The sequence below is a fragment of the Leucopleurus acutus genome (genome assembly GCF_964270905.1).
Source record: "Leucopleurus acutus genome assembly, chromosome: 9".
NCBI lineage: Eukaryota > Metazoa > Chordata > Mammalia > Artiodactyla > Delphinidae > Leucopleurus > Leucopleurus acutus.
The window spans coordinates 62,617,402-62,632,927 of NC_139144.1; the positions used below are offsets into that span (position 1 = coordinate 62,617,402).

Below are 15,526 nucleotides of genomic sequence, written 5' to 3' on the forward strand. Positions count from 1 at the left end.
CGGGGTAATGTGATTTCACTTGATAAGTATTTGTAAACTGAAAGCTAATTAAACCCGGAGGTTGTCAAGAGACCTTTGAGTTTTTCATGGCAAACCGATAGTAAAATATACTCTTGAAATGTTTTCCCCTATTTAGTTCCCAAAAGTTATTTATTGTTTTAAAAAGTGATTCTTTTACAGCAAAAAAGCTGGCCAAGGCGGTAAACAAGCTACAGTCCTCTGTGCTCTTCTAAATGGAATTGAAGTTGATATGTTAGAATTGTGCTATTTCATGCCAAAAGCAGCATTGATCAATACTTTCCAAAACCCCTGTATCCACTGAGGTCCAGTGACAAACTCTATCTTGAAAAGACTAAGTAAATAGGCAAGGAATCTCAGATTCTTAAGCACAGATTTATCATAAAGTATTTTTTGTAAGGACAGGAAAAAAGCAAAATAGGAAACGAGCTTTTTATTTGCCCTCAAATTCATTTTGACACATTTGTTCCCATTTCACCAAGTATCTACGGAGCACCGACCACACACAAGGCATTTCGTGCTAAGTGCTGCTGGCAGATAAATCAGTGAGGAGACCCAGTCTCTGTCCCTTCAGTTGGGAAAGGAGAAGGCACATACGCAGACTACGACCACAGGCCAACTTCAGTAAGTGTCACTGAGGCCTGTATGCACTGCATCTCGTCCCCTCCTCCACCTCGTACTCTGATCCACACGATCCTGCCCTTCCTTTTCCTTTCCCCGTTCCATGCCATTTTGACCCTTCCAAAATACTATATAACTGACTGACGTATCGTACGTGCTGTTTATGTATGCTATCTCCACCAGCTAGAATGTAAGCGCTATTGAGAGATTACAGAAGGGAAGGAGGGAGAGATCTTTGCTGTTTAGTTCATGACATATCCCAAATCTGGTATATAGTAGGCATCGATAAACCTTTTTTTGAATGAATGAATGGAAAAATGAATGAACGAATGAATAACACAGGTCGGAGAGAGCATAATAGAGGTTCAAAGGAAAGGGAACACAACCAAGTGGGCAGAGGTTTTATCAAGTGAGTGACATTTAGGTTGATCTTGAAAAGTAGGCCAGACATCGAGGTATTCCAGACAGAGGTAAGAGCCTGAGAAGAGACAGGTGGGGATGTCAAAAATGTGTTCACGGTTCAGGGAGGTCCTCCACCCTGCCACTTAGGGGAGCTACGATGGCACTGAGTCACAGGACTGCAAAAGCTCAATAAGTACTGACAGATAAAAATGTTGAACACTGAATGCAAAAGACCATATGGTCTCTGTGGGAGTCCAAAATACATGCAGCCAACCTGACACTTTTCAGGCCAAACTTAGAATCATGAGGAAGGAAGGAGATCCCCAACTAGCCAGATGGGCTAAATCAGCACCTCCCAAGCACCAGGCTGCAAGCTGATGCCCCAGATCTCCTCACAGGCCACAGGGTCGGGGAACGGGAGGTGGGTGGGTGTGCACCCCAGCCTTAGTGAGCCTAGAACACATGCCCCTCGGGGCATCTTTGTCATGGACCACAGAAGTCTGGGCCTCACAATGGCCCTTCTGTGGCTGCAATTCACACATGGTCCACTGGGTTTGAAATCTGTCTAATGACACCCAGGTGTAGGAGGGAGTAGGGAGGATGGACACACTTGTCTCATAGAGATCGGTTATTTAAAATCCCAGTTTGGGAGCAAACCTCACAACTAAGGAACATTTACACAAGATGTAATGAGTTAAACGTTGTAAAGTCAGCCATCTACAACATGAACTCCGCAGGCAGTCATTTTCTTAAGTAAAATTCACTGACACTCACAATTGCCACATTATTAACAAGGCAGAGAAAAAGTGGGATTTGAGGTAGCAGGAAAGGTGTCTCTGGGGAAAAAAAATCCAAAAGTACCTGAAATTTTCTTTCAGCCTGGAAAAACAATTTAGCTCTAAAGTCAAAAGTCCTAGCCAAGTTTCTATGAGAAAAAAAGCAAAGAGAAAACGTTCACCCCTCAGAAGATCAGTCTTTACAGGGACAGTTCGGGCCTCACTTCGGTGATTAAGCTGTTCAAGGGGGCTTCAAAAAAGAGGAGCAGTTCGTCTTGCTGCCCCATGGCCACACCCACCCAGCCTTTAATAAAACAAATCTGTCAGCTAGTGTGACTTCTGGGGGCCAAGGCCACACAGCAACGTAAGAATGCCCAGGGCAGGGGGCGTGGTGAGGCACACTTGTAAATGTCAGCCCTGCCTAATGCTAATCACTGAGCTTTTAAAAGTATTACCCTGCACTGAGCTTGTCGCTCTCAGGTGGCTCCTGGGGACATATGCCAGGTTGGAGGATGGAAAGATAAACCTTGACAAGGCCTCGGAGGCGAAAACAAATGACAATTCTTGTTCAGGGCAAACCCTTTATTGTTTTGTGTGATGGTGTCCAAAATGAAAAGCAAAATCAGCGTCATGCTGTCGCCTACCCCTTGCACATTCCTGCACACACTATTTCTGGATATCACCCAGTGAAAGTGGAATAGAGACGCTCACACAATAGACGTTTCAGTTAATGAAACGCAATCATTGTGCCTTTCCTACTGTACTCAGATGGTGAACACAACCCTGGCACCACCAGCGAAAACCACTGTGAAATGAGTTGATGAGTCAGCCAGACTTCTTAGGGTGGGAAACAAAGGCAGGGAAAATGGGATGCTTCAGGGAAATAGTTTTAGTTTTAGAAAATTTGTGACTCTAAAGCAGCACTGCTAATTATCACTGAGGTCGTTCGTTTTTTAATTGTTTTATTCCAGTGTCCTGCCTGCTACTTGACTGGTTTTTGAAAATGTGCCCTTAAGGCTCATATGAGTCTAAACAAAGACAAAAGAAGATGCTGACCACACTTTAGAAGAGCTGCTTTTTATTCCCCTGAAGCTGTAAGATCTTTGAGGATGGACAATGCAAAGGCCTGGCGTCAGAAACAGGATTGGGAAAGGGGACATGATGGAAGGAAGCCCCCTGCTGAGCCACTCTCCCACGGAGCAAGGGAGACGCTCTGACCGCACAGAAGGCTGGGGACTCCTGCTCCTGGGGCTGAAGAGAAGAAAACAGGAAAACAGGAAGAAAGACACACAATCTACTTAGTGGCCATGGAGCTCTGGTCAGATTTCTTTGATTCCAGAATGACTTGTGCTCTCCTGCTATAGGGGATAATCTTCAGAATTAACATTCAGGACCCACTCCCTGCCCCACCAGGTACACACATACTCCACACACCACAAATACAGCCACCACCTAAACAATGCTACTAACAACACCACCAGCTATCATTAATTGGTAATTTTCTATTCTTCTTGCAAATATTTTCATTGGGGAAGAAAAGGGAAATGATCTACTAAAAACCCACCCCAATTGTGAAAGTTGTATAACCTTGCTGAGGATAGTAACCCCACACTGAACTTCATACAGTAGAAAATAAAAATAAATTCAAACTTTCAAAGAAAAGGAAACAATGAATTCTAAAGGAGAGAAAAATGGAGGTGAGGTTTAATATATAATAATAAGAGAATCTTTCAAAAAACATTATGTATCAAACCTGACTTGGCTATCAAGAATTCTGTCTTGGGCTTCCCTGGTGGCACAGTGGTTGGGAGTCCGCCTGCCAATGCAGGGGACGCGGGTTCGTGCCCCGGTCCGGGAGGATCCCACATACCGCGGAGTGGCTGGGCCCGTGGGCTGTGGCCGCTGGGCCTGAGCATCCGGAGCCTGTGCTCCGCAACGGGAGAGGCCGCAATGGTGAGAGGCCCGCGTACCACCAAAAAAAAAAAAAAAAAAAAAAAGAATTCTGTCTCCATAAATTGTGGTATAATTACTCTCTTGGGTACCAAGTATGACTCATGTAAACTGTAGTTGAAATCCATTGTTCTTCCAGGAAAATATTCTAATGTTGGATCTATTTTTTTCTTAAATAGAAGGTTTAACCATTTAAGAATAGACCTATACCCATCCATGAGCACAGATGCACATCCACACACACACAAATGCACGCATGCACACACAGAACATCATAATCCAGGAAATTATTCATCTGATTCTTCAACGCCCCCACCCATAGGGAGAAGCAGGGCCTGAGGTAAAGGGAGATGAGTTCTGTGATGCACAGTGTACAGCATCCTCAGAAAGGACACAGGGGATTTCACAGTTGGATATATACTTATCCATCCTATTCTGCAACCAGATGAGGAGTTGTTAAAAACCCAGAATCCACAGAAGAAAGACTAAAGAACAGAAAATAAAATGTTCCAATCTGCCAGCTGTGCATCTGAACAAAAATGTGCAGTGTAATTTTAGAAACTGAGGAACTCTGTGCTGGAGGACCCCATTTCTTATTCCTCCATCTCAAGCAAAGTGAACTGGACATAGAGTAGATGATAGATGGACAAGCAGACCGATGGACAGACTGAGTGAAAGATGAAGGGTAAGAAAGGGAACGAACTGGAAGAGAAGACCGCCTGGTAGGATGGACCAGTTGGAAGGGTGGGTAGGTGGGCAGATGAGCAATCACAGTGACTCTTTTTTTAAATGAAACCTCCATTTAAAAAAAAAAACCCACAATTTTATTTATTTTTTTTTCTTTTGGCCACGCCGGATGGCATGCAGGATCTTAGTTCCCCAACCAGGGATTGAACCCGTGTCCCCTGCAGTGGACACGGGTTTGAGCCCTGGTCCGGGAAGATCTCACATGCCACGGAGCAACAAAGCCTGTGTGCCACAACTACTGAGCCTGCATTCTAGAGCCTGCGAGCCACAACTACTGAGCCCACATGCCACAACTACTGAAGCCCACACACCTAGGGCCCGTGCTCCGCAACAAGAGAAGCCACCACAGTGAGAAGCCTGCGCACTGCAACCACAAGTAGCCCCCGCTCACCGCAACTAGAGAAAGCCTGCGCGCAGCAACAAAGACCCAACGCAGCCAAAAATAAATAAATAAACAAACAAATAAATAAAAGATGGGAATCAGTAGACAGGAATAAGGGGAGATTAAGACTGCTTACTGTAAACCTTTTAATGTTATTAAATCTTTGAACCACACCAATATATCACCTATTCAAAACGTAAAATTACATTAAAAAGTAACTTTACCCAAATGAGTTGAAAATTTATGTCCATACAAAAACCTACGCACAAATTTTACAGCAACTTTGTTCAACATTGCCAAAACTTGGATGCAACCAAGATGTCCTTCAATAGGTGAATGGAAGAATAAATTATGGTACATCCAGACACTGGAATATTATTCAGAGCTGAAAAGAAACATTCTATCAAGCCTGGAAGAGACATGAATGAATCTTAAATGTATATTAGTAAGTGAAAGAAGCCAATCTGAAAAGGCTACATATTATATGATTCCAACTAAATAACCTTCTAGAAAAGGGAAAACTATGGAGACAGTGAAAAGATCAGCGGTTGCCAGGGGTTAGCGGAAGGGAGAGATGACCAGGCAGAACACGGAGGATGTTTAGGGCAGTGGAACTACTCTGTATGACAGATACATGATATTAGAAACTGTCAAAACCCATAGAATATATTACACAAAGAGTGAACTTTAATATAAACTACTGCCTTTGTTAATAATAATGTATCAGTACAGCCTCATCAATTGTAACAAACGTACCATATTAAGGCAAAATGTTAATAATAGGGGAAACTGGGAGGCAGGGGGTTGGGGGGAGTTGAGGGGTTATATGAGAACTCTCTGTACTTATACTCATTTTTCTGGAAACTTAAATCTGCTCTGAAACTGTCTATTAATTGAAAAGAAAAGAAAGAAGAGTGAGCAGGGTGGGTGCCAATCAGGAAGGGTTGTGAATGGCATACAAATCAGCCTGGACTCTCATCCTATAAGCAACCAAACATTTTTAAACAAGGCAATGACAAGGCTGTGATCTGGAAAGAAAATTCTGGTGACCCTGCAGGGAACAGAATTCAGGAGAAAGAGACCTGGGCACCGATAAGCAGATTAAAGCCGAAGGGAGATGGGGGTGGGTGTGAATGAGCTGGGGCCCGTGGAGTGGAGGTGGGGACACAGGAGAGGAAGCAACAAGACGCAGTGACAGCCACCCCCGTGCATCCACAGAGAAGTGGGAAAAGGGGGTCAACGCTTCTGTCTGGTTTCTAGATTAAACGATGCGGCAGACGATAGCGCTGTTAGGGGAACAAATGAGGCAGGGAAAGTGAATTTGGTTTTGGATCTGTAGAGTTATTTTACCTGCAGAGTATGGATGTGGAAACGTGCAGAGGCAACTCAGAACAGAGATATGCAACTCAGAAAAAAGGTCAGGGCTGCCTTAGGGACTAACTCTGGTATGTGTCAAGCTGCACTTATTTATGCAAAGGGACATAATGTAACCTATAGTGTATTTGAGCATTAATATACCATAGGTTAACTAGTGAAAGGAATCTAGTCTATTTCCTAAAATGACTGTAACCGTGAGTAAAATACAGACTTATTTAACCTATTCCCCAAAAAAGAAAACAAATTTTTTCTAAAATATTTATTTCAGCCATATTTATAAAAGGCTTTGTACAATACTGTAGTTACTATGGCTACTAAAAAATGACCCCAAATCCAGTGGTGTAAAACAACCGTTTATTATGTTCGTGACTTTGATGAGTCAGGAATCTGGACAGGGCACAGAAGGGATGGTGTGTCTCTACTCCATAGAGCCTGAGGTCTGGAATCACTGAAATGTCATTCACTCACACATCTGGCAGCTGACACTAGCTGTAGGCTCTCCACGTGGGCCCCACCCCATGGTCTGTGTACATGGGTGTTTGGGTTCCCCCCAGCATGGTGCCTGGGATCTTAGGGCTAGAGTTCCAAAAGAGGGAGATGAGTGGAAGCTGAATCCTTTTATGACCCAGCCCTGGAGGTCACACAGCAACACCTCCGTCACGCTTCACTGCATGATGCCATCGGAAGTCCTCACCAAGATTCGTGGCAGGGGTTGGGGGGGGGCATAAACCCTCCACTCCATGGAAGCGTGTCTATCACACTGTGAGAAGTACATGTGGAATGGGATTTCGTATAGCCACCTTTGGGAAATTAAATCTGCCCACATGAAAATCAAAGTGTTGTTTCAGTTTTGCATGACTCTCTGGGAAAAAGAAACATTTAGGGAAGACAGACAGGGAAGGTCAGTAACAACGCAAACCAAGCCAACTTCATCCATACCGAGTCCACTCTGTTCCAGGAACAGAAAGAAACATTTAGATGCAAACAACATGGACATTCAAACATTACTGAATACCCATTTAAAAGCTAGCATGAGCGCCAGAGAACCTAGCACTCTTTTCTGCCTGTATGAAAGGAAGGTCCCGCTGAAGCTTAGGGGCTTGGACCAAGTTAGTGGTGCAACACGAGAGGCAAGCGGTTCTGGCGAATATCCTGTGGGAGCCAGTCTGCCGCTGCCTCGACCACAGACTCATGCACTCTGCCTGTTTGTCTCAGTGTCTCTGTTGAATTCACCTCGCATAAGCATCTCCTTGTAGAGTTCTGTTGCTCTGGTGATGCTTAATGCTTTTAAAGGATCGAAACAGATAAAGATTCAGATAAGAAAATGAAATACGCACTGATGAATACTCACTTAAAACCTAGCACAGTCAACAGAAAAATCAGTTTATTTTGTGAAGCATAGAACATCAAAGAATACGGATGATGTCAGGGGCAAGAGTTTATTAATCTACTAGCTCCTATTTTTTTCATCCAAATTCTTCATCCTTCAACAAACAATTACAATTTAAACACATACAACTAAATATACCATAACCAAGAAGTTTATTCCATGAATGCAAAGATGGTTCAACTTATCATTAAATAGGAAGAAAAAAATCAGGGGATTATCTCCATAATCACTGGAAAGATCTCTAACAAAATGTAACACCTATTCTTGAGGATTTAAAAGCAATCGAAGTATGAATTGATGTATACTTTTTAACATGACAAAACTATATAAATCTCTGTTCCCAAACCAGCATCTTACTTAATGTGGAAGCACTAGAGGCTGTCCCCCCCTCAGGTCAGGAACAAAGGCAAAGATATCCATTATCTCCCTCACTATTAATACTGAATCCAAGCTATAAGCCAAACAAACAAGAAAATAATTAGAGATGTAAGAACAATCAAACAATCTCTATTTGCAGGTTTTATAACAACATACCTGGAAAACCCAAGAGAATCAATAATAAAAGCTGACACAACCAATGAAAGAATTTAGTAAAAGAGCAGAATGTAAAACTAACATGAAATAGCCATCATGAGAGTTTGACAACACACTCTGGGAATATGAACAAACAGGCACCGTCTTACATTGCTGGTGGGAACGCAAAATGGTACGGTACACCAGCTATGAAAGGAGATTTGACCATACCTAACAAAATTACCTATTTACATACCCTGTGACTCAGAAATCCCATTTCTAGGCACCTATTCCAAAGAAATACTGACTAAGCACTCGAAATAAGAACTGGTGGATAATTTTGAACATGATAAAAATATATAAACCAAGACCAGATACTGTGACAGATGCACAAGGCTATTATTATTCACTTCAGTACTATTTGTAAGAGCAAAAGACAGAAAAACAACCCAAATGTCCAGCAATATGGGACTGATTAAAGTCTGATTACATCCACAGAATGAAATACTACACAGCTGCAAATGAGGGATGAAGAATCGCTTTAGAGACCAGATGGAGTGACCTGCAAGATACAGTTTTAGTTGAAAAGAGCAAAGTGGAAAAAAGTGTATATAGCATGCTACCATCCATCTAAGAAGGGAGGAAAGGGACTGGGATAAACATTCATATGGATATGTATGTGTGTGTAGTTTACTCCATATATTAATATGTAATTTTTTAAATGGAAGGATAAACCCCCAAACTTCCAAAACATGATCACCTATAGAAGAAAAAGGCAATGCAGTGAAGGATACAAAGGTAGAAGCTAGACTTCTATGAATATATCTTATTTCATAGATTTGACTTTGGAATTGTGTAAATATTTCACTTAAGTATAAAACATGGGCCATACCAACGAACGTAGAATTCTCCATGTGACCCTGTTTTTAAGGCTATGAACAAACCTGAATGGAAACAGGAATCAACAGAACCCACATGACAGTTCTGACTTGTGAGCAGGCTTCCAGTTTAAGACGTCAAGGTGCTGGACAAAGCCAGAAAAAGAGAATACACGTTAACTGAGAGACAGTAACACGTGACTTACCTCAGCCTTGCTCTCGGGTTCATGATCAGCTGCTGAGAAATACACAATCTCTTGCACTTCATCCCTGGGCCGAGCTGAATTTTTCCCAAATACCACCAGACCGTCCTTCGCACGTGGCGGGAAGGCCACAAAACAGTAACTTGGAGGAGCTAAAGCCATCCTGAAAAGAGAGAGAATGGAAGCAGGCCTAACATGGAACATTCCACCGGTGAGTTCTTCAAACATATTTCACCCACTAAGAGAGTTCTAGTATTGAACTGTGTGAAGCGAGCTCATTAAGAAAGCCCAGCTGGGGCTTCCCTGGTGGCGCAGTGGTTGAGAGTCCGCCTGCCGATGCAGGGGACACGGGTTCGTGCCCCGGTCTGGGAAGATCCCACATGCCGCGGAGTGGCTGGGCCCGTGAGCCATGGCCGCTGAGCCTGCGCGTCCAGAGCCTGTGCTCCGCAACGGGAGAGGCCACAACAGTGAGAGGCCCACGTACCGCAAAAAAAAAAAAAAAAAAAAAAGAGCGCCCAGCTGGCAAATGAAGGTGGGGTGTCTGGAGTAGAATCACAAAACCACTGACACCAGATATTGTTTAGTACTCTGTGGGAATAAAGGATCTCAGCTTCGCCACAGACCGCAGCGACAGCCAAAAGTGCAAGGACGCAGGAGAATGGAAAGGTTATTGTTCCAGGCAGAAAACACACACGCTGCCATCTGTCACAGCAATACAAAAATAAATAAATATGCCTTGTAACAGTGCACTACAGAAGTGCCTCTGATCTAGAGATGCATGGCTGCCATATGATGGTTTTTGAGGTGCTCATGGGGAAATGGGTCTGGAAATAAACCGAAAGATACCGCACTCTTTGATATATATCTTTCTCTACCTCAATGACATAACACTCAAGCACCTTTTGGCTTTCCTCCCGCCTCTCTAACTGCTCCTGGGCTGGCTAGTTCTCTTCTACTTGGCCATCGAGCATCCTCACTGCTTGGCCCTTCCTTCCTCATTTAATGCTCTTTTCTTTCTGGGAAAACTCATCCGTGCCCAGAGCTTCGCTTGTCATTTACGAACCAGTGACCTACATATATAATTCCAGCTCAGTTCTCTCCTTGAGCTCCTGACCCACAGACCCAGCCTACCTGATATCCAAAGCTGAGTTCATCATTTTCCCTAAACTGGATCCCTTCCTAAGGTTCCCTGTCTCAGCAGCCAGCTTCATCATCCATCCCACTGGAGCACCAGGAACTATCCTTACCATCTGCTTCTCCATTAAAATATAAATGAGAAGTAAAGCAATATTCTCAGGAAAGCAACTGGGATTCAAAACTCAGCCTCGTCACCTACTAGCTGTGTGACCTTGAGCAAATCACTTTACCACTCCGAGCCTCATGGATTTTTTTGTTTTGTTTTTTTGGGGGTTTTTTTTGTGGTACGCGGGCCTCTCACTGTTGTGGCCTCTCCCGTTGCGGAGCACAGGCTCCGGACGCGCAGGCTCAGCGGCCATGGCTCACGGGCCTAGCCGCTCTGCGGCATGTGGGATCTTCCCAGACCGGGGCACGAACCCGTGTCCCCTGCATCGGCAGGCGGACTCTCAACCACTGCGCCACCAGGGAAGCCCTGAGCTTCATGTTTTGCCCCAGCCCACAGATGTATCATGAGCATCAAATGAAATGATTCTTGAGAATATATTTTGCAACTTGTAGCGGCTACGTGAGTATACGAGATATTTTCTTTGGGTTTTGACCACTCAAATAGAGCAGTGTCTCAAAATTTCTGTTGAGCAAGCCAATCAAAATCAACTCCCCTCACTCATTACTGGACCAGTTATCAAGTCACAGAGTCAGCAACATTCTACGTTTAGAAACATCTTTGTGAGGAACCACATTGCTACGTCTACATCCAGGCTACTTCAGGGCAGTCTGTGTACACACACCCCGGGCTGCCAGAGTTCCTCCTGGCAGTGCTTATGACAGGTCCCTCCCCAGGGCACAGAGAAGTAGGTAGTCCATAAATCTGCAAATAATTCCCTCCTAGCTCAGGAAAATAGCCCCTAGCCCCTTTGGGGGAAAGAAAAGGCAAGAAAATAAAAGAGACTCCAGTTCTTCCTCCTCTTAACCGTTCCCATTTTCACAAAACCACATTATCTTCAAACTTGAGGGGTAGAGAGGAATAAACCAAGACTCTGTATGTGTAAGGAAGACCTACAATAATTATAAGATAAAATGCCTTTATAGAGGATTCCTAGAATTTGGAGGTGGGAAGAATTGCTGGCTGAGCCAAATCAAGTGAAACAGACCCAGAAGAAGGTAAGATCGGGAAAGAACGCGTTGTCCTGTGTTTGTATGACTCTCGTATGTAATAGGACTTCCCTCCTGCCCCCATTGTTGGGCCATGTCAAAAGTGCTGGTGTCTGATCTATGAGCAGAACCTTACTTTACTCGATCCTTAAAAACAGTAAAAATCTGGGACTTCCCTGGTGGTCCGGTGGTGAAGAGTCCACCTTATGACGTGGGGGACGCAGGTTCAATCCCTGGTCAGGGAGCTAAGATCCCACATGCCGTGGGGCAACTGAGCCCGCGTGCCACAACTACAGAGCCCACGCACCCTGAAGCCTGCGTGCCGCAACCAAAGAAGAGAAAAACCCGCACACCGCAGCAAGAGAGAAGGCCACGCACCACAACGAGGAGCCTGCACGTCGCAACGAAAGATGCCACATGCCTCAACGAGGATCCCACATGCTGCAACTAAGACCCGACACAGCCAAAAATAAATTAATAAGTAAATAACAGATAAATCTTTTTTTTTCTTCTTTTTTTTAACATCTTTATTGGAGTATAATTGCTTTACAATGGTGTGTTAGTTTCTGCTGTATAACAAAGCGAATCAGCTATACATATATACATACATCCCCATATCCCCTCCCTCTTGCGTGTCCCTCCCACCCTCCCTATCCCAGCCCTTTAGGTGGTCACAAAGCACGGAGCTGATCTCCCTGTGCTACGCAGCTGCTTCCCACTAACATCTATTTTACATTTGGTAATGTATATAAGTCCATGCCACTCTCGTACTTCGTCTCAGCTTACCCTCCCCGTTCCCCGTGTCCTCAAGTCCATTCTCTATGTCTGTGTCTTTATTCCTGTCCTGCCCCTAGGAGTTTCTGACTAGCACTTATTCTTCAGCTTGGACATCTGCTTGGTCAGCAGGTCATCTGAGTCACTTGACCATGACGAATACATAGGCAAAGGAAGCCCAGGGATATGTGGGCCCAGAGAAGCTGGCTTTTCTGCTGAATTTTGGGAATGACTGGGAATGCCAGAAGGGAGCAGAATTTTTATGTCATTTTTTTTAAATGTGAGATGAACCCATAAACTCTGTATCACAACCTGTAGCAAACTAGCCAAAGCCAACTGTCCATTACCTTTCCTGGATCACCATTCTACACAATGACTAGCCTCAGAGATGACTTCGCTGGATCCTGTCTGCTCTCTAGATCAGTGCTGTTCAGAACTTTCTACAATGACGAAAATGTTCCGTCTCCACGGTGTAATACGGTGGCCACCAGCCTCAAGTGGCTATTGGCCTGTAGTTAGTGTAATTAAGGGATTAAATTTTTAATTTTATTACAAATTTTAATTCATTTCAATTTAAATAGCCACAGGTGGGTAATAGAAATCCTACTGAACAGAGCAACTTTACAACTTCCCAATAAACCCAGAAATGAGGACTTTCACAGTGAGGTTTCCAATGACCCCAAAAGTATTTATTTGTAAAGTCCTCCACTTATTCTATGACAAATCGTGCTACCACCCACATAAACTGAATTAGTCAAGAGGAGGTAGGACAATGCTACAAGACTGAGAAAAATAAACACAGGAAGTGGATACTGAACTCATCAGGTGAACTGAGTTTAAGCAAAGCTCTTTTCTCCAGAAGCTAAAGGTGATCATAGCCCTAGAGGACAATTCCATTTCCCTTGATGTGAAGCTCACATTCCTGACTCTGAATATACCCGGAAAGTGGCCCTCATTGCTACCTGGAAACCCCTTGTGTACTTTGTCTGGACAATTCCTCTCTTTAACTCCTAAATGCACTTTTGAGATTTTCACTTCTCTTCAAACTTCCAACCATTTCCTCTAAGTAGATACCTTACCTTATAGTCCACAAAGGACAGATGGGTGGGGGAGTGAGACTATTCCAGAAGGAGGCTATGCAGGTTTGAAGCCCCTGTGGCTGGAGAAAGGGGAAGGAGCCATTACATCCAATAGCCAGTGTGGCTGAGCCCAAGGTAACGGGGAAGAGGCTGGAGACGCAGGGAGAGAGGCTAGTTCATGTTGGGTCTTGAAGGCAACGGCAGGGACTTTAATGTCTGTCCCATAATAAACACTAAAGCCACTGAAGGCTTTTAAGCCAGGTTTTAGGAAGGAAATGGAGCCAGTGCACACAGATAGCTTTTCAAAGAAGTTGGCTGTGACAGGGAGGAGACAGAGCAGTAGATGAAAGGGAGTTCCATTTCTGTGTATCTACTCTAAGGAAATGATCAGGAATATAGACAAGATTCATGCACAAAAGTGTGCATTACAGCGGTATTTATACAGGTGAAAAACTGATGGAAACTTAACTGTCCAGCATCAGAGAAGTGGCTAAAAATTTATGTTACATCTATATGGTAGAATACTATAAAACCATTAAAATGTTTGTGAAGAGTTTTTTTTTTGTGTGTGTGTGTGAAGAGTTTTTAATTGCATGGAGAAATGGTTTGGGGAGGTGAGGGGGGGTGTCCAAAATAAATTATCTTAGGGCTTCCCTGGTGGCGCAGTGGTTGAGGGGCTGCCTGCCGATGCAGGGGACGTGGGTTCGAGCCCTGGTCCAGGAAGATCCCACATGCCGCGGAGCAGCTGGGCCCGTGCGCCATGACTGCTGAGCCCGTGCTCTGGAGACCGTGAGCCACAACTACTGAGCCCACATGCTGCAATTGCTGGAGCCCGCGTGCCTAGAGCCCGTGCTCCGCAGCGGGAGAGGCCACCGCAGTGAGAGGCCTGCCCACCGCGACGAAGAGTGGCCCCTGCTCCCCGCAACTAAAGAAAGCCCGCGAGCAGCAACAAAGACCCAATGCAGCCAAAAATAAATAAATAAAATAAATAAATTTATTTTAAAAAAATTATCTTAACTACATGAAAATATGCATAGAAAAAGACCAGAAGTGGTAGCCTGACCACTAAATTCTTTCTGTGTTTTTTTATATTTTCCTTTGTTTTCAATTTTCCTACAAGTATTTATACTTATATAATCACACACAAAAGATTAAAAAAAAATAAACCCAGGGGATATTACCGATTTAGGAATTTTATTTTAAGGAAAAAATTTGGTTCTATTTGTATGTCCCAACATCTAAAATTTCAAAAGTGGCAAATTCTTATTTGAGTTATAGTTAGGACAAGTTTTTTATTCAGCATTATTATAGTTATTCTCTAGTACTTTGTTTTCCTTTTTTTATTTTTCTTTACAGCCTGCCCAATTCAGAGTTACTCAGGGAGTACACAAATTTTCATTACTATTATTTACACAAATAGCGGGCAGGCCTCCTGCAGTCGCCTCCTTAAACAGGAAAAGAAAAACTGGCCCATCAGAAAGCCAATTTTCTGCTCACCCTGAGATGAAATTCTTTTGAAACTAATTCCAGGAATCTCAATTTTGTTCCCATTATTTGTCAAAATACTGGCTAACATACCAGATTAAAAAATCTGAAAAGTTAACTCATCTATATACTGTATAAAACATGCATTTTGAAATCTCTGTTTACAGGATTTTTATAAACTGTTAAATCATTCATGTATGACACAAAAAACCGACTTTACCATTTTTCTCCCTTTCCCTCTATAATCTTATACAGCATTATGAAATGTCATAATCTCTTCCACGAAGAAAAATAAACTAAAATTTAATTAACTCCCAATCACACAGGCTAATGCAGAAATTTATTACATAGACTTTTTTTATCATTTATATTCAGCTTTGGAAAACAGTATAACCATTCAATAATGAATTTTCTATAACTACACTCTACTTAAGCCAGCATTAAAATCAGTGAACAAAGCTTACTCGGAAATAAAGCCATGATTGATGGCTTTTTTCTTAACTTGCTTGCTTTGAGGCACAATTCTGAAGCTGTCTTCTGAACCACAGGGATCCAGAGGTGGGGATGTGGGTACAGGGTTATACTACAGGCCTAAAACTGAACCCAGGAATGTCTATAGCAGTGTTTTCCAAATTGCATGTT

The 15,526-nt window shown here is 43.3% G+C and overlaps 1 protein-coding gene across 1 annotated transcript in view; it reads right to left on the bottom strand.

Annotated features, from left to right (window-relative positions):
* The window catches only part of SCRN1 (secernin 1), a 53,089-nt gene that overhangs the window by 24,492 nt on the left and 13,071 nt on the right, over window positions 1-15,526 (bottom strand). Inside the window, exon 2 of the mRNA XM_082845951.1 lies at window positions 9,261-9,420. Within this exon, the coding sequence (XP_082702077.1) occupies window positions 9,261-9,419 (159 nt within the window). The 5' untranslated portion in view covers window position 9,420. The remainder of the gene's footprint in view (window positions 1-9,260; window positions 9,421-15,526) is intronic.